General features: G+C 41.9%; 1 protein-coding gene across 1 annotated transcript in view; it reads left to right on the top strand.

Moving 5' to 3' along the window:
* fibcd1b (fibrinogen C domain containing 1b) overlaps positions 1-24615 on the top strand; it is a gene marked incomplete at both ends in the record, with an annotated part of 511759 nt that extends 487144 nt beyond the window's left edge. The window contains 2 exons of the mRNA XM_080743825.1: positions 7794-7973; positions 24350-24615. Of these exons, the coding sequence (XP_080599951.1) occupies positions 7794-7973; positions 24350-24615 (446 nt within the window). The remainder of the gene's footprint in view (positions 1-7793; positions 7974-24349) is intronic.
* Positions 24616-24967: the final 352 nt, after the last annotated feature.

Genomic DNA, 24967 nt, shown 5'->3' on the forward strand with positions numbered 1-24967 from the left:
TGAAATAGCTTTAGATCTGGCTTCTAAATGGGTTAGCATTTTGGCTACGTGTCAGCTAGCTTCTTCCTCTCGTCACCCATAGCATTGGCTGGAGTGAAATCCCAAGGCACTTGGGACAGTGTCGACGGAAGCTAGAGCGAAGGTCTATGGAGAAATGTCTGGCACTCTAGTGCCCCTTGTGGCCGGCGGCACTGTATGAGTTAAATAAAATGTCATTTAGTTTTAGTCATAATTTAGTCACCTGAAAAGTTTTAGTTTTAGTCTAATTTTAGTCGACTAAATATCATAAGATTTTAGGCGACTAAATCTACAGTTGATTTAGTCAACTGAAATGTATTTTGGCAGGCCTTGATGGCATCGTATGACTGATTTTACACTTAGTTGTGTGCTGAAGATCTTGTAGATCTGCTATTTTCTACACGCAACACCTGAGAGCAACCAAACATAAAATGACTGTCTTCTCCACTAGTCCCTCCCTAACGTTTTAGTCTATTTTTTATTTTGTTGACAAAATTGTCAATATATTTAGTCTTAGTTTTAGTCATCACAGCTTAGTTTTTATTTAGTTTTTGTCAGTGAAAAAACGCAGTCGACAAACATTTTTCGTCAGAGTTTTAGTCGACAAAATCAACACTGACATTGAGAGGATGGAAGGGAATGGAAGGGAGGGGAAGATAGAATTAAACGAATGCCTGTGAATGTGCATGTTGGAGGTGACAGAGCTCGCTCCCGAGGTGACAGAGTGCAGGAGGCTCAAACTTCGAGGTCCCGGAGCTGAGTGGTTATAGCGATTAGCTTCGACATTAATTAAGCCCTGCCCCGCAACCAATAAAATCCACACGAGAGTATTATTTGCGTCAGCTTAAAAAGCATTCACTTTTATAATTACGATTATCACCAGGGCCTTGGATTTTCAATGGACGACTTCAACTCCCCCTTTGCCGTTGTAATTACTCGTCTTGTGAGAGAAAAGAGGACAAATGACAGGGCAGGAACGCCATACAAAAAACACTGAACGATGATTTCAAGTCCAGGGAAATCATGAATATTTGTTTTCCACAAAATGTATTGATATTTACAAATGACCAGTATTTTTAGAAACTCGCTGGACTCATTTGAAGAGTCAGGGGGAGTTCAGAATTCTGAACCTCATTAAAATAAACTGGTGTTAAAGGGATATTTGACTTTCAAAAAAGCTTTTGGTAATTTTATCGTCTAATCAAGCTTTTATGAACACCCTGAACAGTTTTAAATTTGCTTGATTCAATATTTAGATATTTGATGTAAATGTTATCCGGCCCTCCAGGCCCAGGGCCTCTCCACATACAACTTCAAACTCCATTTTAACAATGATAGATTCATTAAAAACACCCATTATCTTTTCTGGTGACTCATACTACCCTCCTAATAGTCGGTGGCCCCAGGGCAATAAAAGGACCGTTTGGTTCAGATTCTCGCAAATTCGCCAAATTTGGCACAGATGTTGTCCATAACATACTTAATCATTTTAAGATGGGTGCCAAGATGGGCACCCCATGGTACTGCCACAATTGAGCAATGCAACTGGTGTCCCATTAACTTTACATTACAGGAAAAAAAGCAAAAAAAGAATCTGCTTTAAGTAGCATATAACTGGTCAAACTAGGGGGTTTTCATGATTCTGAATCCATTGCAAACATCCGTTTTCCATAAAAAAAAACATTCATTGGGCTAAAACGGCCAACACGAAAGTGTTAAAAGTGATGACTCAACACTTTTCATCACTAAACCATAGTCTTGTAGGGCAGTTTTTTAGCCCAAGGAATGTTTTTGTGCAAAACGGATGCTTGCAATGGATTCAGAATCATGAAAACCCCCTATAGTAGGGCAGGAGAGAGGGGTCTACCAGCACCCCAATGACATGTTTTCGAAACCTGTTTTTTTTGGACCGTTATGATGTCTAGTTATGATTTCTGCTTGTTGCCGTCGCCAACTAATACCCCATGGGGTTCATTTTTAACCTTTTCTCACATCTATTCCCAATCTGAACCATACAATGGTCATAACAGAAAATGCCATAACGCTTGATGTAAACAACCTACAGGGACAAATGAACACACTTTTCTATATGATTTTGACACAAGGAATTCATTTCCGGCATCATTTTTAACATTAAAGCACATCTTGACCCTATTTCAGGACAGAAACAGCGAAAAACGACCAGAAATGTTCAAAACACATCTATATTTCTCTTTGTACAAATACATTAACGTGTATTCTTTTTATACCACATGTTTTTTAGGACCCTTATGGTGTCTAGTTATGATTTCTTCTTGTTGCCGTGGTCAACTAATGTCCCATGGGGTTCATTTTTAACCTTTTTACATCTATCCCCAATCTGGACCATACAATGGACATAACAAAATGCCTTAACTCTTGAAGTAAACAACCTACAGGGACAAATGAACACATTTTTCTATATGATTTTGACACAAGGAATGTATTTACGTCATCATTTTTAACATTCAAGCACATCTTGACCCTATTTCAGGGCAGAAACAGCGTAAAACGACCAGAAAATGTTCAAAAACATCTATATTTCTCTTTGTACATAAATATTAAGGTGTATTCTTTTTATACCACTTGTTTTTTGAACCCTAATGGTGTCTAGACAATATTGCTTCTTGTTGCCGTGGTCAATCAACGTGGCTTGGGGTTCATTTTAACCCTTTCTTACACCTATCCCCAAAACAAAACATAAGATGGAGATAATAGAAAATACCATAACTCTTGAAGTAAACAACATACAGAGACAAATCAACACATTTTCCCACATAATTTGCACCCAAGGAACTCATTAACGTGGTTATTATTAAGATTCAAGCACATTTTGACACTTCTTCAAACTGCAAAAGATTGGCAGAAAATATTCAAATCACATCTTTATCTCTATATCTATATTCTCTTTGTACAACATTTCTAAGGTCACACGTCATGTTTCTTAGTACCCTAATGGTGTCTAGTGTCAAGATTTAGTAGTGTTGCCCAACTCATGTCCCATGTGGTTCATGTTTTTTCCCCAGATATGTTTTTGGGCTTTTATGCCTTTATTGACAGGACAGTAGACTGACAGGAAACAGGGAGAGAGAGTGACACGCAGCAAATCTGGACGGGCTCGGGATCGAAACAGCGACCCACCGCAGGCTACACAAAGCCTACTGTATGTGGGATGCGCCCAGACAATTTTGAATCGATGTCCGTAAGTTATCAAAGAACAATTTCACTGGTCAGTGTCTTCCATCTCATCAAACTCCACCTCATCCTCTTCCGATATCATCATCGTTATCAGTTGACCACGGCAACAAGAAGAAATCATAACTAGACACCATAAGGGTCCTAAAAAACATGTGGTATAAAAAGAATACACGTTAATGTATTTGTACAAAGAGAAATATAGATGTGTTTTGAACATTTCTGGTCGTTTTACGCTGTTTCTGCCCTGAAATAGGGTCAAGATGTGCTTGAATGTTAAAAATGATGACGTAAATAAATTCCTTGTGTCAAAATCATATAGAAAAATGTGTTCATTTGTCCCTGTAGGTTGTTTACTTCAAGAGTTAAGGCATTTTGTTATGTCCATTGTATGGTCCAGATTGGGGATAGATGTAAAAAGGTTAAAAATGAACCCCATGGGACATTAGTTGACCACGGCAACAAGAAGAAATCATAACTAGACACCATAAGGGTCCTAAAAAACATGTGGTATAAAAAGAATACACGTTAATGTATTTGTACAAAGAGAAATATAGATGTGTTTTGAACATTTCTGGTCGTTTTTCGCTGTTTCTGTCCTGAAATAGGGTCAAGATGTGCTTTAATGTTAAAAATAACCACTTTAATGAATTCCCTGGGTCAAAATCATATAGAAAAGTGTGTTCATTTGTCCCTGTAGGTTGTTTACATCAAGAGTTATGGCATTTTCTGTTATGACCATTGTATGGTTCAGATTGGGAAGAGTTGTGAGAAAAGGTTAAAAATTAACCCCATGGGAAATTAGTTGACCACGGCAACAAGCAGAAATCATAACTAGACATCATAAGGGTCCTAAAAAACCTGTGGTATAAAAATAATACACCTTAATTTATCTGTACAAAGAGAAGTATAGACGTGTTTTGATCATTTTTGGGTTATTCTTCACCGTTTCTGTCCTGAAATAGGGTCAAGATGTGCTTAAATGTTAAAAATAACCACTTTAATGAATTCCCTGGGTCAAAATCATATAGAAAAGTGTGTTCATTTGTCCCTGTAGGTTGTTTACATCAAGAGTTATGGCATTTTCTGTTATGACCATTGTATGGTTCAGATTGGGAAGAGTTGTGAGAAAAGGTTAAAAATGAACCCCATGGGGCATTAGTTGGCGACGGCAACAAGCAGAAATCATAACTAGACATCATAACGGTCCAAAAAAAACAGGTTTCGAAAACATGTCATTGGGGTGCTGGTAGACCCCTCTCTCCTGCCCTACTACTAGTTTGACCAGTTATATGCTACTTAAAGCAGATTCTTTTTTTGCTTTTTTTTCCCTGTAATGGGACAGCAATTGCATTGCTCAATTATGGCAGTACCATGGGGTGCCCATCTTGGCACCCATCTTAAAATGATTAAGTATGTCATGGACAACATCTGTGCCAAATTTGCCGAATTTGCGAGAATCTGAACGAAAATATCCCTGGGACCCCCGACTATAATACGTGAGCAGGCAGTGTTTTTTTCAATAACTGTTCAGTTATTTTTAATAAAAAAATAAATACAATAAGAAATTATTAAAAATTATTGAAAAAAAGGTTATTGAAAAAACACAGCCTGTTCACGTATTAGGAGGGTAGTATGAGTCACCAGAAAAGACAGTGGGTGTTTTTAATGAATCTATCATGGTTAAAATGGAAGTTTGAAGTTACAATGGGTGTGTGTGGGGAGAGGCCCTGGAGGAGTAGGGCCTGGTAACATTTACTTCAAATATCTAAATATTGAATCAAGCAAATCAAAAACTGTTCAGGGTGTTCATAAAAGCCTGAATAGGCGCTAAAATGACCAAATGTTTTTTTTTCACGTTGGTGGGCTACCATGTCAGACTATGCGATTATAGTGGTGTTTCTTCATTTGACTGGCCGCACTACAATCAATCATAGTTTGCCATTCTCCTTTCCCTTGTGCAAGAAGTGGTCAGAAATATTGTGCATCATAGTGCATAATATGAATATCTATAGCATTAGCAGGGACGTGCTGGCCATTGGGAAAAGCGGGACAACTCCCGAACTTTTAAATGATAAATACAAAACAAATGGTTTTGGACATACAAGGTTTCCACCTGACAACGACGAAATATAACTCATGTAATTGGCCCACTGGCTTGTCACTTGTCATGATCTGAAATGGCAAATCTTTGAGTAGCAGCAGCGCTATAGAGCAGTGTTGGGCAATATTACTTGGGAGAGTAATCGTTACTTATTACTTATTACACCTTGGGAAAAGTAATAATATTATATTACTTATTACTTGGAATCAAGAGTAATATCTAATATATTAAGTTATATTACTTTTTTTTTTTTTTTTACCCCGCAAAAGAAAATAAATGTAGGCCTACAACAGAATCTGTTTAGCCAGCACCTTTTAGAACTGAATCAAATTTATTGGAACAATAAGAGTCTCTGGGATGCAATTAAAAATAGGCTATATATAATTAATGACAGGCTTTGTAATTAATTAATCGCAAATAATCACATTTTAATCGCACATCAATATTTGACCTGGGAACAGTGATAAACCTTTTTAATGGATTTTGCGAATCAATTAATAATTAATATATATAAGCTAAGCAACAACACATTGCTTATTTTTATTACATTTAAACACCCCAGTACTTTAGTATTTTGATCCTAGGCTCTGTACTTGGACTGCTCTTTCTCCTCTACACTCTACTCCTCAGAATAAATAAATATTAGGGTTTAGTCAGTGGTGATGTAAATAAAAGAAAGGGGTCCTAGCTATTAGACAAGGATATATGGAGACCCCTGTTGTAACTCTGAGGACCCTAGGGGTCCCGGACCACATGTTGAAGACCCCTGCCTATATTATCCTCCTCTTAAGCTGTGGCGTAATTTTGTAGTCAGAGTCAGACCCGCCACTTCCGGGTGGGGGCAGCAGTTGTATTGTTAATATGCGCAGTGCTGTGTCCCTCGCTATTTTCAACAGATCCGAGACAAAAATAACGACTAAAGTATAATTTTTTAACGAGTTTAAAGCATTATGACTCCTTTTAACTCCCAATGGTTCCTTTCTGAAAAATAAGCGTATAGTAAAAAAGATTCACGGGTTCCAAGATTGTTGTTTTGAATGGTGAAAGATAGGGGCTGGAGACGCCTAGCCCCCAATGTTCTCCGCCTACAAATTTACGTCAGACTTAAAAGCAGGATCCTTATAATAAATATTTTCTTTTCTGGCTTAAAAGTGTATTTTATAAGTGATGTGGAGGGCTCTGGGGGGTTCCCACTAAGCAAAGTGCGTAGGCTTTCAACTCCCTAAAACCGTCTCTTTCGGTGAGTGGTGAAACTATGTGTATTTCTTATGTTTACATTTTACAACAGGCGAGAGGCTAGCAGTTAGCTGTTAGCACAAGGGCTAGTCTAGTGGAGGGCTGGAGGCTAAGCTAACGGCTAAACAGCAACATCGCATTGCGTTGCTTGAGGCTTGATGTGCTGTGGTGATATGCAAAGCATAATTTGCGAAGCCGTGCTTTTGTCCACGCTCCCGATTGCTTTTTAAATGTAAATGTCCCAGCCATCCACTTAGCGTTTTCGAGCTGCTTGGGGATCCGCTATAGATGCGGTGGACGGGCCGCTTTTGGCCGTTTTGGCCTAGTTTTTCGGGCTGCGAGGGGGTCCGCGGGGGTCCCCAAGGGTGGGGGACCCCTCGGGGACCCCCTGGGAGCCGGCCCCGTCCCTCCAGGTGACTCTGGGGCCGAGCTGTGTCGCGCGCCGTACACTGTGGACGACAGAATGTTGTGCTGTCTAGCCTGTCTTATGACTGTTGGACCATAGAGTTGTGTTGGACAGGCTGCAGGCAGCAACGCTCTCACCCCTCTAACATAAGCTACGTCATAACTGTGCGCAAGCTGCGGCAGATCTACAAGCTACACAGCATCTCTGTTGATATGTGTTATAGTTTGTAGGTCTGTTCTATTTTTGCATGATGCGGCAACTTCAAGTAACGGGTAACGAGGGCTTTTTTTTGCGGAGTAAAGCGTTACATATTACCAGTTTTGACAGAGTAATACCTTATATTATTCGTTACTGGATAAAGTAATAATATTACAGTAATATATTATTAGTAATTCGTTACTGCCCAACACTGCTATAGAGAGAGATCTCTCTCTATAGCGCGCAATGAGGGCATCTCCAACTCTTTTTCCCATACGCATGGACAGTAACGTTAACTGCCGTCCCAGGTTTGACCACCAGGTGAAGGCTGCTTCAACGTTCTACCGTGGTTCTGGGGGCTTGGGTGTGAACGCAGCGTGATGAAGGAAACGTGCCGTATTTTACTTTTAATAACTGTTTTGATGGTGAAGAGCAGGTAGGACTATGAAGTCACTTTGAACGATTCGCCAGGTGCGGCAAGATGTTGTCTTCTCCCTCCAGGAGTGTTTCTAATTGGTCACTTCTCTCCCCCTCTCTCTCTCTCTCCCCCCCCTCTCTCTCTCTCTCTCTCTCTCTCTCTCTCTCTCTCTCCTTCTCTCTCTCTCTCTCTGTCTCCAGGACTGAAGCAGATCCATGCCCTGTCCATCCAAGGTAATTATGAGCTCCGCATCGACCTGGAGGACTTTGAGAACAGCACGGCGTACGCCCAGTACGGCACCTTCGGAGTGGGCCTCTTCTCCGTGGATCCCGATGACGATGGATACCCTCTGACTGTGGGAGACTACACTGGGAACGCCGGTACGGGTCCTGTACTAATTGGAAATGTTTTTGTTTCCGTTAAAACCCATTCAGAACGGGTACACAGTATTGTGTATCATTATTTTATGCTTTAACTATTGAAACATAGCAGATATGCAAGCTCACAGCGAGCTTGTAGATCTGCTATTTTTGAAAAATCATGAAAATTGGAATTGTTATAAGTGTCTTTTGAATCCTTCTAAGGTTTTTTTTTTAAAAACGTATGTTTCTATGTCAGCAATCTGGCCAGCCATCGTCAAAGAAAAGGTCCTTTTCACTTAACTGGAGCTCAGTTAGTCTGTTCTTGAGAGACTACTATGTCAGTGGTTCTCAAACCTTTTCATGTGAAGGACCCCCAAAATGATATGTATTCGGCCACGGACCCCCATCTCAAAATATTTAGTTCCAGGGACCACCCCCAGAAGCAAAATTTGAGTTACCGGTACAAACGTTCGCTTTAAAAATACATATATTCAAAGATGTACACACATTTTCACGACTTTTTCAAAAATAGCAGATCTACAAGCTCGCAGCGCGGCTCTAGGTGCCGCGCTGTGAGCTTGTATATCTGCTATTTTTCACTGGTTAAAGCATTCAATAATTCTAGGCCTAAATGGGTTAAGAGTTTCTGTTTTGTTATTTTCTTTCCCTAAAAAAAGTTTGTTCTTTTTAAAACATATTTTAGTTTCCGCAATGTGTTTGCACTGTGTCGAACTGTGTCGGCTTGAGAATCCACCAATTATCTACATATCTGTTTAAAAGAAGATTTACTTGGGTGCAGTGAGTGCAGGGACGTGCAGAGCATGTTAGAGAGGCAGGGGCTGGAATTTCCAAAAGCTCACAACGCGTCGCGCTGCGACGCGTTGTGAGCTTGGAGGTCGGCTATTTTCGGTGTGTGAAACCACACTGAACTAAGCATAACCAAGTCAATACTTGAGATGTTGTGTAATGGTATGGATTTCTACACAGAGAGGGCAATTCTTTCAACATAAGATGCTGCATTCAAGTTCAGGAGAGTTTGGACAAGGCAATTATCTTGAATGCTGCCTTCAGGTATGGCATGGAAAGAGGGCATTTGCATTTCTTTCGCCATAGTAAAAACTGCATTCATGGTCTGGAGAGGGCACTTTTTACAGATGGATAAAATGGCAGGGGCTCAAGCCCCCTTTGATGTCTATGTGTGCACGTGCCTGAGTGAGTGGTTCTCAAAGTGTTTTTTTTAGGGACCCTCAGCGTTCCCTGAAGGGGGTTCCAAATGGCCCGCCCGTGCAGGTCTGTACAAATGGAGGTCTGTACGAATGGAACCACTGTACAAATGGAACCAAATGGACCCAAGATTTGTACACTCTCAGAGTTGAAAATTCAAAAGTTACCTGGTCAAGTGCTATATAGTCCATGGGCCATACGAGATGTCGGTATCCGAAAGGTGGCAAAAGTTGCCATGGATTTTTGAAAAGCTCTATATCTGTAGATTATATTTTGGTATGATAACCCTTTCTGAGACACAGCTATTGGTGTTATCAGCCGCTAGAGTTAACATTAACTTAAAGGACAACTTAGTTTTTTTACAACAAGGGTTCACATTTTAGATTGTAATTAGAGAAAAGAAAAAGTGAGTGTTAAAATGTTTTCATTTGCTTCGTTCTACTGTTTTATCGTGTTTACCGTGTTAAAATGTAGGGCATGCGTACGCATGGGGGCATGCGTACAAGTGGCTAAATATATGTCTTTTTAGACACAATAAGTCACATCCAACCATGAAAGGTTGCGTTGTATCTTGGGAATGGGCTTATTCTGTGTAAAATGACATGTTTAGCCACTTGTACGCATGCCCCCAACCACTGACATAAGAATATCTAAAACAATAGAAAGCAGTAAATTAAATAATTTTAACACTCATCTTTTATATTTTTTAATTACAATCTGAACCCTTGTTGTAAAAAACTAAAGTTGTCCTTTAATATACAGGGGAAAACAAGCAAAACAAATGTTCATGATTCTGAATCCATTTCAAGCATCACAAAAAACTTTCCTTGGGCTAAAAACGGCCCCACAACAATATGGTTTAGTGATGAAAAGTGATGAGTCATCACGTTTCACACTTTTGTGGGGTCCGTTTTAGACCAATGAATGTTTTTCTGTGCAAAACAGATGCTTGCAATGGATTCAGAATCATGAAAAATCCCTAGTTTGACACCTCATATGCTACTTAAAGCAGATTATTTTTTAGCTTTTTTTCCCCCCTGTAGATTAAGTTAATGGGACACCAACTCTAGCGGCTGATAACACCAATTTAGCTGTGTCTCAGAAAGAGTTATCATGCCAAAATATAATCTACAGATATAGAGCTTTTCAAAAATGCATGGTAACCTTTGCCACCTTTCGGATACCGACATCTCGTATGGCCCATGGAATAATCGGAGCGCATGTCACATGCGCTTTTCAAATAAACAAATAAAACAAATGATTTGATTATTTGAAAAGGATTGCCATCAGCTATAGTCTTATCGGGGTGCATACAGACATATTACAAAACACATTAAAAAAAGAAAACTACAACATTACATTACATTAATTCACCTTAGTTATCAACATCAATATGAAACAGATTCAATTGACATTACAGTTCATATGAATATAAAATAGAGTTAAGTAAAACAGCTGGTCCGGGTCCTGCCCATCCTGTCTTTCTGTTACCTGGTGTCTAGTCTTGCATAGCCAGACAACTATTCCTCAATCTCCGAATGCTGTATCCACAACTTTCCAACATCCCATCGTGCATTGTGCAGAAGTTGCACGGAGCTTCCGGTGTCGCAGCCGAGTGTGATCTACAAGCTCACAACGGTTGCATATGCGACGCGACGTGAGCTTGTATGTCTGCTGTTAACCGGAAGTGTGGTGCAAAACATTCTCCAGTAAATTCCTGCGGAAAGAGGTGGATAGAGTCTGGAACGGCAACTCCTGAACGGCGAGTATCGGAAGTAGCCACTGCTGCACTGAACTGTAGTCCCATTGGAAACATAACAGAAGCACACTCGCACAGACAGAGTCATTCGAGCGGCATATTCTGGGTGTATAGTTTAGACAACATTTGAAAACATCATGGAAGTATCACCAACAACACCAGAGAAAGACGAAATAACACCCCCAAACATATTGAAAGGAGACATAACGCTTCCAGTAGGACTTGTTATTGCTACTGCACCAAGGTAGCGGTTGCGTCACATCCACTTTATCTCGCACTCATCGTTTCTATTTCCGTGCCCCAGACTGCAAATCGCGTAGGCAACAGTCTGGCCACGCGAGACTACCTGGTGTCCGACCAGGTAAAACAGATGGTTGTCCTCTGTTGATTTTCAGATACCAGAGATTCTACTTAAGTACAGCACTTGAGTAAATTTACTAACACATACGCACACATGCAAGCACGCACACGCAACGTATAGTCGTAAAAATATAAGTACGAAAAGTTGTGGAAGAGAAAAGGGAAGAAACAGAGATGAGGGAAATAATTAGTGAGAGATTAAAAAAGATAATGAAAGATTAAAAAGGAAATCCCTCTGAGAATAACATGTATTGCCTCTCCCTGCTTTTTGGGCTTAATTCAAGCTAATATCTCTCCTCAAGAAGAATTTTTGCTTCGGATAACACAAACCCGAGAACTAATCAGTAGACGGCTCCGCACAACGGCTCTTTGATTGATTGCCAAAATAGCAGAGGAATTCAGACAATCAATCAGTCCCATAAGGCATAAATAGGAGATGAGAGAGAAAATTAAAAGGTTCTTTTACAGAACGTCAATCATCATTACCCGAAGCAAGGGGTCATAATGCCTTGTAGTCCATTCATCAAAGGTCCGCTGTTTGATCTTGTTATCGTTCCGCTTTTAATATCTCCTCCCTAACGATGCCATTAGGATGTGTATGCGTCCCTTGACACACTGAAAACTAAAAGATGGACTACATCTTTAAAACACTATCTTCATCTATTCTCAGCTAACTGGACATGAGTTATACAACATACTGTATGTTAGGGTTGCAACGGTACCAGGTGTTACCGGTGTTAACGGTGGGCGAGCACAACACTGAGTACTTTACCTGCACACCGATAACACCGTTAAATAAAAAGAAAAATGATCCGCTGCTCCCAAAGGGGTGCTCCGCTCTGCGGCTGCAGTAGAGAGGTGACGTTCGCGAACGATTCTGCTCTTTTGAACGGCTCTTTGAAATGAACGATGGGATTCGGTTCTCAATCGCCGGAGCTGTTCCTTGAGTGAGAGTGTCGAGAACAGATTCAGAATCAAAGGATCATCCACAGGGGGAGGCACAGCCCATCAGACTGATGCCTCGTCCCCACTCGCAGGGCACGTTCCAGGTGGCTAGTTGTGGCTTTATAATGGCACAGCACACAGTAGGCAGAAAAACAACGATGAGCCAAACAAGGAAACGCAAGGCTATTGTAACACTAACTGTGTTGTTGCTTTTTTACAAAGCTGAATTTTCAATATGGTCGGATGGCAATCCGACCATATTGATTGTTGTTGTTGTTGTAGCTTGAGGTACCATTGGCTGCTACTGAGTGCTCACAAGACGACAAGACACGCAATGGTGGTTGAAACCGTTAAAACCCTAGTGTATGTCTTCGCCAGAAATTGCCATTCCAATAGCTCACAGCGCAAGATTGTCTATTTTTCCCCCCCAGAATAGGGATGTTGGGTTTCAAGCGGTTAAAATGTTTCTCATTGATGTGAGTTTGGCCCTGCGATTAAAACACTGGCTTTACAACGTTCCAGAGTATTGGACACAGTAAATGTGTTAATAGAGGCCTTTCTGGGCCCGCCCCTTTCCCCCCTCCCCCTGAGCGGCAGCCATGATGGAGTCACTGCTGCAGCAGTGTGTGTCTATGTCTATGTCTATGGAGATGGGACTTTTAATGAAATTAGTCATTACCAGTCCCATCTCCATGATATTTAGATCTAATTCCTTCGCCAGTTCCATCCGCATGATTTGTAGATCTAATTCTATGAGTCCCATCCCCATGATTTGTAGGTCTAATTCCATCGCCAGTCACATCCTTATGATTTGTAGATCTAATTCTATCTGTTCCATCTCAATTATGTTTAGGTCTAATTCCATCGCCAGTTCTATCCGCATGATTTGTTGATCTAATTTTATCAGATCCATCCCAATGATTTTTAGATCTAATTTCACCACCAGTTCTATCCTTATGATTTGTAGATCTAATTCCATCAGTCCCATCTCAATTATGTGTAGGTCTAATTCCATCGCCAGTTCCATCCACATGATTTGTAGATCTAATTCTATACAGTTCCATCCTCATGATTTGTAGATCTAAATCCATCGCCAGTCCCATCCTTATGATTTGTAGATCTAATTCTATCAGTCCCATCCCCATCATCTGTAGGTCTAATTCCATCACCAGTTCCATCTGCATGATTTGTAGATCTAATTCTATGAATCCCATCCCCATGATTTGTTGGTCTAATTCCATCGCCAGTCCCATCCTTATGATTTGTAGATCTAATTCCGTCACCAGTCCCATCCCTATCATTTGTATGTCTAATTCTATTGCTAGTTCCATCCACATGATTTGTAGATCTAATTCATGTGCCGAATCTGAAGCCGGTGGGACGAACGTTTCTTGAGATAAGTGGATTACATACATACATACTCACAGAGATTTGTCACATTTATTGTAAGCAGATGAATTATGTGGATGGGACTGTATCGAATTAGACCTACAAATCATGGGGATGGAATTGGCGATGGAATTAGATCTAAACATAATTGAGATGTGACTGATAGAATTAGATCTACAAATCATGCGGATGAAACTGGCGATAGAATTGGACCTACACATCATGGGGATGGGACTGGTGATGGAATTAGATCTACAAATCATGACGATGGAACTATATAGAATTAGATCTACAAATCATGCGGATAGAACTGGCGATGGAATTAGACCTAAACATAATTGAGATGGAACAGATAGAATTAGATCTACAAATCATAAGGATGGGACTGGCGATGGAATTAGACCTACAAATCATGGAGATGGGACTCATAGAATTAGATTTACAAATCATTTGGATGGAACTGGCGATGGAATTAGACCTAAACATAATTGAGATGGAACAGATAGAATTAGATCTACGAATCATAATGATGGGACTGGCGATGGTATTAGACCTACAAATCATGGGGATGGGACGCATATAATTAGATCTACAAATCATGCGGATGGAACTGGCGAAGGAATTAGATCTAAATATCATGGAGATGGGACTGGTAATGACTAATTTCATTAAAAGTCCCATCTCCATAGACATAGACACACACTGCTGCAGCAGTGACTCCATCATGGCTGCCGCTCAGGGGGAGGGGGGAAAGGGGCGGGCCCAGATAGGCCTCTATTGCCAAGTGTTAATTCATCCATTTTGTTTCTTTGTAACTCAGAGATGGTGCAAACGTGCATCTCTCCACACATCTCTCCAAGGGAGGTGTGTGGAACCAGGGGCGTCACAAGGGGGGGGGGGGGGGGGGGGGAGTGGGACTGAGTTACTAGGGCCCAAGGTGGAGGGGCCTTAATTATGTTATACTTAAGCTATTGAAAAATAGCAGATATACAAGCTCACAGCGCTGCAAGCTGCAGCTTGTATATCTGCTATTTTTGAAAGGTTGTGAAAATGTGTGCAAATCTTTGAATATATGTAAATTTTGCTTCTGGGGGTCCCTGGAACTAAATATTTTGAGATGGGGGTCCGTGGCCAAATACATATCATTTTGGGAGTCCTTGACATGAAAAAATTTGAAGCACCACTGACATAGAAATATAGTTTTTTTTTTTCTCCAAAAAAACTTTAGAAGGATCTGAAATATTCAAAGACTTTTTCAAAAAGATTTTTCAAAAAATAGCAGATCTACAAGCTCGCAAGCGCGGCACTCGGTGCCGCGCTGTGAGCTTGTCTATCTGCTATTTTTCATTAGTTAAAGCACACAATGTGACTGTATCCTTGTACCCAGAGCCCAGAATTTGGTGCGACACCCATGTGTGTAACTTTGGAACTTTTTAATAAAAGATTCTAGACAGTATAACTTTAAGTAGGATCAAATCAACAAATCGTGGATATTAGTCGGGTCCTTCTCAGTGTTATATATTTATTTTCCAAGGGGCGGTTACAAAAAGATTCAAACTCTATCGGTTAGACCTACAACCAATCAGAGTGGCTCAAAGGTGACACGCCCACCCAACATTTGCATACTGGACCCCTGGTTGGTTCTTCACAGCTTGTTAGGTGTGAAATATTTGAATAACTGAGCGGGGCCAGACCTAATCTGCCACGGGCAATTTTTCGTTGCAACAGCATATTTGTTTGGCTACGCGAGGCTAGAACAAATATAGCACTAATTATATCGTCATTGTCGGGTGGAAACCTTGTATGTTAAACTGTTTGTTTTGTATTTATCATTTTAAAAAATGAGTTAAACTAGTGATAACAACCGATCTACAAGCACCGCGAGGCGTTGTGTGCTTGTAGATCTGCTGTTTTCACTACTTTTGTGCGACGGCCTTGTGTGATGAAGCAGAGCTTTTCTTTGCGAAAAAATGTATACGGTATAAGGTGTATAAGGTTTCTGCCCCACAGTGACGATATGCAAGGACAACAGACCGTTTATGCCTACGCCTCCCAGTAATGTCATTGTCAGATTAGGACGTGAGATGGACATGGCACATTACCTATAAGGTTGAAAAAAAAATGTATTCGGTGGGAAAGCTTGTCAACATCAGATGCCTTTTTTTCCTCGCGGTGTAATTTGCATTCGTTTAGCATCTAATTGTGGATGTGACAATGATTTCCCCACTGGGCACACAACCTTTTGAAGAGTCTATAGCCGACGCGTACGCGAAAGCAATCTTTCCCGCTGATATTTGCGAGAGACCTCAAACTTTCAGCCGAGCCGTGCAGTATGTTCCGGTGGAGCTCGCGACGCGCACTCACCTCCCGACCAGTGTTGATTTCGTCGACTAAAAACTATGACGAAAAATGATTGTCGACTGCGTTTTTTTTCACTGACGAAAACGAAATAAAAACTGAGCTGTGATGACTAAAACTAAGACTAAATATATTGACAATTTCGTCAACAAAATAAAAACTAGACTAAAAAGTTAGGGAGGGACTAGTGGAGAAGAGACTCATTTTATATTTGGTTGCTCTCAGGTGTTGCAGCACACAATCAAGTGTAAAATCAGTCATTCCGATGCCAAAATACATTTCAGTTGACTAAATCAACTGTAGATTTAGTCGCCTAAAATCTTATGATATTTAGTCGACTACAATTAGACTAAAACTAATACTTTTCAGGTGACTAAATTATGACTAAAACTAAATGACATTTTATTAAAAGACTATGACTAAAACTAAATCAAAACTTCTTGTCAAAAACAGCACTGCTCCCGACTCCCAATCTTCCTATACCATTTGCCTCTCTCTCTCTCTCTCTCTCTCTCTCTCTCTCTCTCTCTCTCTCTCTCTCTCTCTCTCTCTCTCTCTCTCTCTCTCTCTCCTTCTGTCCTCTCTTGGTGAAAACGGACTTCCCACTGTGAACAGTGGGGGTGTTGTGATGAAGGTGAGGGGGAGGAGGTCTGTTGTTGACTAGAAGCCAGATGATGGCTAAAAGCTCATCGGGGCATCAAATATCCCTTAAGCCATTTAGATCGGGTACGCATTGTTGCGTGTTATTATTTTATTATGCTTTAATTATTGAAAAATAGCAGATATACAAGCTCACAGTGCGGCTGCAAGCATGTAAATCTGCAATTTTTTAAAAATCGTGAAAATTTGAATTTTGATCCGATTCGATAAGTGTCTTTTGACTCCTTCTAAGGTTTAAAAAAACAAAAAAAAACGTGTTTCTATGTAATTGGTTCTCAAACTTTTTTCACGGGAAGGACCCCCAAAATGATATGTATTTGGCCAAGGACCCCCATCTCAAAATACTTAGCTCCAGGGACCCCCCAGAAGCAAAATTTCGATTTACTAACGTTCGCTTACAGCTCACAGCGCGGCACCGAGTGCCGCGCTGCGAGCTTGTAGATCTGCTATTTTTCAATAGTTAAAGCCTTCAACAGGCCTAAATGCCTTAATTGCCCAGGGAGGGAGGAGTGGTCATTCTGCGCCTTGTCCTCCGGTCCTGCAGGTATCCCCCGCTCTCTCTATCTCTCTCTCCTGTCTGCTGTTACCACGGCAACTCCAAGTAGAACAATTTAATAAATAAATAAACTGATAAATAACAGCATCAGCGTGACATGCGACGTCTAAGCGGTCCGCGTCGTTTTCACCGCCACACATTTTTGGGAGAGGATGAGGAGGAGAGAGAGAGAGGGGGGTGGGGGGGGCAGCTAATGGCCTTGACAGTGTGATGAGGTCCGTAGGACACAGAAGGGGGGGAGGGGGGGGGTCTGGAGACGACAGGGGCACTTAGAGAGGCTCGTTGGACGAAGGCACCGGGGCGGGTGTCACCTTGGAACAAGGGCCGGGGGGGGAGGGAAGGGGGGGAGGGGGGAGCCGGCAGACTCCCGCGAAGCCCATTAGCGTCCAGCTGCTCCCGGCTAGCTCCAAAAAAAAAAAGAATGAAGACCTGTCGACTTAAACGCGGATCAGCCCCCCCCCCCCCCCCCCCCCCCCCATGACAAATAGTAATAACTAACAATAACACTATAGCTTTCCTGGAGGGAGCGAGAGAGGGAAGGAAGGATGGCAGGATGTGCTGAGTGGGGATAAGCATGCAGGGGTGTCACAAGGGGGGAAAGTGGGACTGAGTTACTAGGGCCCATAGGTGGAGGGGCCTTCATTATTTTACCAGACACCAGATCCGATCCGGGCCCCCGCCCCAAAAAATAACAGTTTGACGTCAGCCAAAAACAGCAGATCTTCAAGCTCTCGATGCGTCGCTATGCAGAATCAACGAGCGCGTAGTGCTATTCCGAGGTCCCGTTGTTTTGATGTCCCAGTTGTCCGAGGCTAACCTGCCGACGCTGGTGAATGCTAACCTGGTGAATACTAAGCTGCGACGCTGGTGAATGCTAACCTAATACTAAGCTGCCGACGCTGGTGAATGCTAACCAGGTGAATACTAACCTGCCAACACTGGTGAATGCTAACCTGGTGAATGCTAACCTGCCAACACTGGTGAATGTTAACCTGGTGAATGCTAAGCTTCCAACACTGGTGAATGTTAACCTGGTGAATGCTAAACTGGTGAATACTAACCTGGTGAATGCTAACCTGGTGAATACTAACCTGGTGAATTCTAAGCTGGTGAATACTAACCTGGTGAATACTAACCTGGTGAATTCTAAGCTGGTGAATACTAACCTGGTGAATGCTAAGCTGCCGACGCTGGTGAATGTCTAACCCTAAACCAGACCACTGGGACCTCGAAACAACAGGACCTCGGAAATATCACAATATTGCTGTGTAAATTTTTCACTACAGAGGGGTTTAAATGGTCGCCTCTCAGGATGCCCACCTGCTCCCGTCCCCCTGTAGTCGTGCACTGTTCCTCCGGTCCACGTCTTCCTTTTACCCTCTTCCTCATTTCCTTTACTCTGGTCCTCACCATTTCTCACTACTGTCCCCTCGGCTGCACCATTCCATCTTGCACCCATGGGTGTCAAACCAATTTCTGGGCCCTGGGTACAAGGATTCACTCACATTTTGTGCTTTAACTATTGAAAAATAGCAGATCTACAAGCTCACAGCGCGGCACTGCGAGCTTGTAGGTCTGCTATTTTTGATAAATCGTGAACATTTGCGCAAGTCTTTGAAGGTTTCAAATCCTTCTAAGGTTTTTTTGAAACAACTGTTTCTGTGTCAGTGGTGCTCAAACCATTTCATGTCAAGGACCCCCACAAGGATATGTATTTGGCCCACGGACCCCCATCGCAAAATAATTAGTTCCAGGGAGCCCCCAGAAGCAAAATTGGAGTTACAAATGTTCGCTTAAAAAATACATATATTCAAAGATTTTTGCACACATTTTCACTACGTTTCAAAAATAGCAGATTTACAAGCTCGCTGTGAGCTTGTATATCTGCTATTTTTTCAATAGTTAAAGTATAAAATAATGAAGGCCCCTCCACCTTGGGCCCAATAACTCAGTCCCACTTTTCCCTCCCTTGTGACGCCCCTGCTTGCAACCCCCGCCCCCCTTACCCTCATTTCCACTACCCCCCCCCCCCTCCCTCTGTCTCTCCTCTCCTCTCCTCCATCTCTCATATGTGTCCCCATTCTCCTGGTATATTCTCTCCCAGCGACGCTTCCCCCCCCAAAGGTTCTTGAAATTGCTTCTTCATTCCCGACGACAGGTTTTTGTTGACGCTGCGGGGTCAAGCGGAGCAATTAATTGGAAGTAATTTAATCAAGGTGGCGGGCAAAGCTTTTGCTCGGATCTGATGTTTTTTTTTTTTTTTTTTTTTTTTTTTTGAGGAGGAGGAGGAGGAACAAAGACACAGACGCGACGATACCTCCGTCGCTGTGTGTATATGTCAGTTTTTTATTTTTTATTATTCAGTAAGATTGAGACCAGGGGCGCTCGTTTTTGGGCACAAGGTGGAGCAAGCGGTGCCTTCTTCGGGGAACTAGGAATAATTTGACTGAGGTTAGGGTTAGGTTTAGGCATAGTTTTACTGGGGTTAGGATTGGGGTTAGGGTTAGGTTTAGGCATAGTTTTACTGAGGTTAGGGTTAGGATTAGGGTTAGGTTTAGGCATAGTTTTACTGGAGTTAGGGTTAGGTTAAGGATTAGGTGTAGGCATATAGTAGCATTCACCAGGTTAGCATATGCCACATTTTTATATTATGAGCCTAGGACAGTAGGACCTATGCAGTAGAAGCAACTGAAGAGCAGCGTGTAGTGTGCAGCTAGCGAAGCACGGAAGCAGACAGACAGACAGACAGACAGACAGACAGACAGTCTCTGATGAGACAGGGTTGAGGGCACGGTGGCGCAGTGGTTAGCGCTTCGTCTCACAGCTATTCCTGGGTTCGATTCCCGCCAGGGGACGCTGTGGGTGCTGGGGGGCGTGTTTCTCCCTCCGCGTCATCAGTGCCCACACCCTAGGTGGGGTCGGCAATAGGGCCTTTCTGTGTGGAGTTTGCATGTTCTCCCCGTGTCTCCTAGGGTTGATACCCTCACAAAAACATGCAGTAATCCTGGTCTCTATACTGCCTCCCCCTGGCCAGCTGGGGCGCCTGATGGAGGGGAAAGGAACTGGTTGGAATAACGTGTTCCTTCCACGCGCTACGTCCATCCCGGGAAACCCCCCCTGTCAGGTGAAAAGAAACAACTTGGACTACTCATGCATAGAAGGAAGCATCAGTCTGTTGTCTCCCCAGGCGCGGCAGAGGGAGAGCAGAGCCCAGGATTACATAGGCAATGGACGAGTACCGGGAGCTCCGCCCCCACCTTTCCCTCCACGTTACTGCTTTTAAGTCCGACAGCCCTCACTCAGTCATTCAACAACACTGTCAGCACAATGGAGGAGAATGTCACACACAGACACACTGCATGTCACGTTTTGGACCCAAAGCCTCGAAATCTCTTCCAAATCCGTCAACAAGACCTGGCATGAAATTAGAAAAATATGTAGGCCTATTATTAAAACAAAGCAGCAGAGAATACAGAAGTTCTCTGCTGGATTCAGAGCCGTTTTACACTGACTCGGAAAGATTTAAATATGAATACACTGTATTGTCTAAATGGCTCATGACTATAACACCAACACCTTATTTGTTATGTTAAATAGCTACTGATTATCCCCCTTGGGATAATAAAGATATCTATCTATCTATCTATCTATCTATTACGTGGCCTGCCTAACATCAGCCATAAGCATACTACCATCATCATTATCAGCACAGACTTTATTTGTTTAGATCGATTCATGCCATTATAATGATTAGTGTTATTGACCTGGGCGGAATATGAGTTACTTTCATCAAGTCATATGAACTGAGAAAATATGTGTAGGCTACTCATTTATACCAACACAAACATTGTATGTGTTTATATGAAGAAGCACCAAGAAATAGGCTACTTCATCTGATATAAAGCAACTTCTCACTGGACTGGACAGTTGTGTACATGAGGTACGAAAGACAACAACCTAATAAATATACCTACCAGTGAATTTGACGCCTAAACGGCATGTTAATGTATTTATTTGATCTGTGATGATGGTGTTTAAACAGCCTATAGCGACGAATGAGGTAGGCAGTATCCTATTCTGTCTATTTCTCTTATTTCACAACAACCAGAATAAACTGCTTCAAATGTAGGCTAGGCCTACATGTTTCTTATCATGTCGATTGCTTATAAATGATATCTCTGGCGTTAAAACGTCTCGATTCCGAAGAGTTTTAGCCGCAGCGAGTCGCAAATACAGCCAAGGGTGTCGTCGCACCAAATTCTGGGCCCTGGGTACAAGGATTCACTGCGGGCCCACATGAATGTTCTTCATATGGGGATTTCAAAAATAGCAGATATACAAGCTCGCAGCGCGGCACTCTCGAGTTTATTTTTCAATAGCTAAAGTATAAAATAATTAAGGCCCTTCCACCTTGGGCCTTAGTAACTCAGTCCCTCTTCCCCCTCTTGTGACGCACCTGCACGCATCCCCTGTTGCATGTCAGAAAAAATACACTTCGCGTTGTTCATTCATCATTAGGCTACTTGATCAGTAGCTATTTTACATAACAAATAAGGTGTTGTAGTCATGGGTCAATGGCCTTTTAGCCAACACAGTGTATTCATATTTAAATCGGCTTTTTTATATAAAAAACGGCGATCTGTGGTCCAACAGACAGGGGCTTCCTCATTCCTTTATTTCCCAAATATTCCTCTGCTGTTTTGTTCCATAGTTTTGTTCCATTAGCCGTGTAAGCTACTACACCTTCCTCCAATGCATGCCTTGCCCTGCCGACGGACCAGGAAGAGATTTCGAAGCTCTGGGTCCAACACTGAATTAGTATTTAATGTGTAAAATGTGTGTAGGGGGAGAGCGGGGTAAACTGAGACACCGGGTAAACTGAGACGCTCCATTTATCTTGGCAATGGAACACATTTGTGGCCATGTGACCATTATATTTTCAAGCCCCTTGAATTTCCCACTTGTCATGAAAAGAGAGACCTGATAGTGCTGTAGAAAACATGCTTTTTTCACAAAAATTTGTTTTTTGCATGTAAAAGTAAATTGTCTTGCTGTCAACATAATCAGCTGTTGTGTCAAAGCAAATTGATGCAGGGAGAACATTTTATATCATACATGTTGATGAACTACCAACTTATAAATCCATGTGATAGATGCTAGCTGAAGATTACCCTGAATTGATAAAAATATCCCTTTTCCCAAAATGTGGCTGTGGGGTAAAGTGAGACAATTGCTTCGGGGTAAAGTGAGACTATCCTTAACATGAAAGACAGGGAGAAAGCTGTAAAAACCTAATTAAAGGGTGTACCAAACTAGTCTCAATTGATTCTTATGTATTTTCCCCTGTAGAATCCATTTTTGATATATATTTCTTTGTATTGTGCATAATTAATGAGATAATTAGCATATTTGACTAAATATGCGAATTATTTCATTAGTTATGCACAATACAACAATATACTTTGCAGAAATAGATTCTACAAGAAGAATTACATAAGGATCAACTGAGGAAAGTTTGGTAAACCCTTCTATACATGTTTTATAGGGTTTTTAGTTTTTTCCTTCTGCCCATGTGTCACATTATTTGACACATGGGTGGAAATGACAGGACAAAGCCTATTAAAAGAATGTCTGCTATGTACATTTTTGTATTGCGCATATTTAACCCGGGTAACCGGGTTTTTGTGTTTTTATGGTAGTTTTAAAGTGAAAAAAGTGAGTGGATCACTTTACCCCGTTGATTTCTCTGGTCTGTCTCAGTTTACCCCGGTCCTGGGGTAAACTGAGACACAAGACCACTTTTTTTTAAAACAATCATATTTTCTCTGCCTTTTGTCTTGAATATGTTCTGATAACTTCCATTGTTAGGAAACATCCCAAATTACTGGGAAATGTGTATATTTTTACTGATATATCTTTTAGTTCGCCTCTAGGGGAGAAAATGTAAAAAGTGTCTCAGTTTACCCCGCTCTCCCCTACAATCCGCCGTATTTCCCATTGAAGTGAATGAAGCCAATAGCGGCGCACTGTGATAGTGGCGGAGGCAGCTTTTGGAGGGGGCGGAGCCGGTACTCGTCCATTGGCACTGAGTGAAAATGGTTTGCAAAATCGTGAAAAAAAAAAAAAAAAAAAGCCTTCTCAACAGTCTTTCGGGAGGGAGGTAAAATGTTTTCCACCGTCGTGTGGATTATCATTTTGTCTGCATCAACTACTATACGATTTCAGATCAAAGCCTTTGTTCATGAACGGAAATGAATCAAACTCACATGGGAGTTGCAAAGCAATCGATCAATCATTTCCCTCTGTTGCCGCCGCTTGTTTTGATATTAGCCTAATTAAATAGAATCCAGTGGCTGCGAGCGACATTGCATGTGAAGCATAATGTTGAATGAGGGTCGTCATAAATCCAACAGGATAATGTATGTTTATATTCCGTCTTTTGACAGAGTAAGTGATCAGTGCACCTCACATCAAATGCGTTCCAAATTAAATCCAGTTGATAACTGCCGAGGGGGACAGTCACTTGGAATAACAGAGTGAGTGCAGCTGCTTCAGAGACAATATTTAAAGAGGTGGTGCCATAGTTTTGTACTTTTTATGTTTTGTATGTGTCTACTGTGTTAAAATTACTCTACTCATATAACAGTCCTCATATAACATGTTATATGAGATACATAAAGTGTGGTTCCTGTGGAGATAAGCCATAGAGCTTTCTAGGATCTCCTTTTAGTTGACCTTGATTTGTGCTGTCATGAAACTGTCATAACCCTAACCCTAACCCTTGATGGCATCATAATGACTGATTTTACACTTGGTTGTGTGCTGAAAATAGCAGATCTACAAGCTCACGACGCGTTGTGAACTTTTAGATCGGCTAGTGTCAGCACACAACACCTGAGAGCAACCAAACATAAAATGACTCTCTTCTCCACTAGTCCCGTTTTAGTATATAGTTTTTATTTTGCTGACAAAATTGTCAATATATTTAGTCTAAGTTTTAGTCATGACAGCTTAGTTTTATATAGTTTTCGTCAGTGAAAAGAACGCAGTCGACAAAAAAAACATTTTTAGTCGACTAAATCAACACTGCCCCCTTGCCCCACCTAACCACCCATCTCCGTTCCTCTCTGTCGCCCCCTGCAGGCGACTCCCTGCTGAAGCACAACGGCATGAAGTTCACCACCAAGGACAAGGACAACGACCACTCGGAGAACAACTGCGCCGCCTTCTACCACGGCGCCTGGTGGTACCGCAACTGCCACACGTCCAACCTCAACGGCCAGTACCTGCGCGGCCAGCACACGTCCTACGCCGACGGCATCGAGTGGTCCTCCTGGACCGGCTGGCAGTACTCCCTCAAGTTCGCCGAGATGAAGATGCGGCCCACCCGCGACCCTGAGAGCAAATGAGAGAAGAAACGCCTCGACACTCGTCCCCACCCTGAGAGCAAGACCAGAACTATCTATCCACAAGTTTATAGAAGAACCGCCTCGACACCCCTCGATCCCACCCTGAGAGCAAGACGAGAACTATCTATCCACAAGTTTCCCCAAGGAGTTTACCGGGGGAAGATCATTAGATGCTTTAACTTAAAAAAAATAGCAGATATACAAGCTCGCTGCGAGTTTGTAGATCTGCTATTTTTTGGAAAAGGTCGTGAAAATGAGTGCAAATCTTTGAATATGTGTTTTAAAAGCGATTGTTTGTAACTCAGATGTTGCTTCTGGGTGGTCCCTGGAACTAGATGTTTTGAGATGGGGG

The sequence above is a fragment of the Nannobrachium achirus genome, assembly GCF_963921795.1.
Source record: "Nannobrachium achirus genome assembly, chromosome: 15".
Lineage (NCBI taxonomy): Eukaryota > Metazoa > Chordata > Actinopteri > Myctophiformes > Myctophidae > Nannobrachium > Nannobrachium achirus.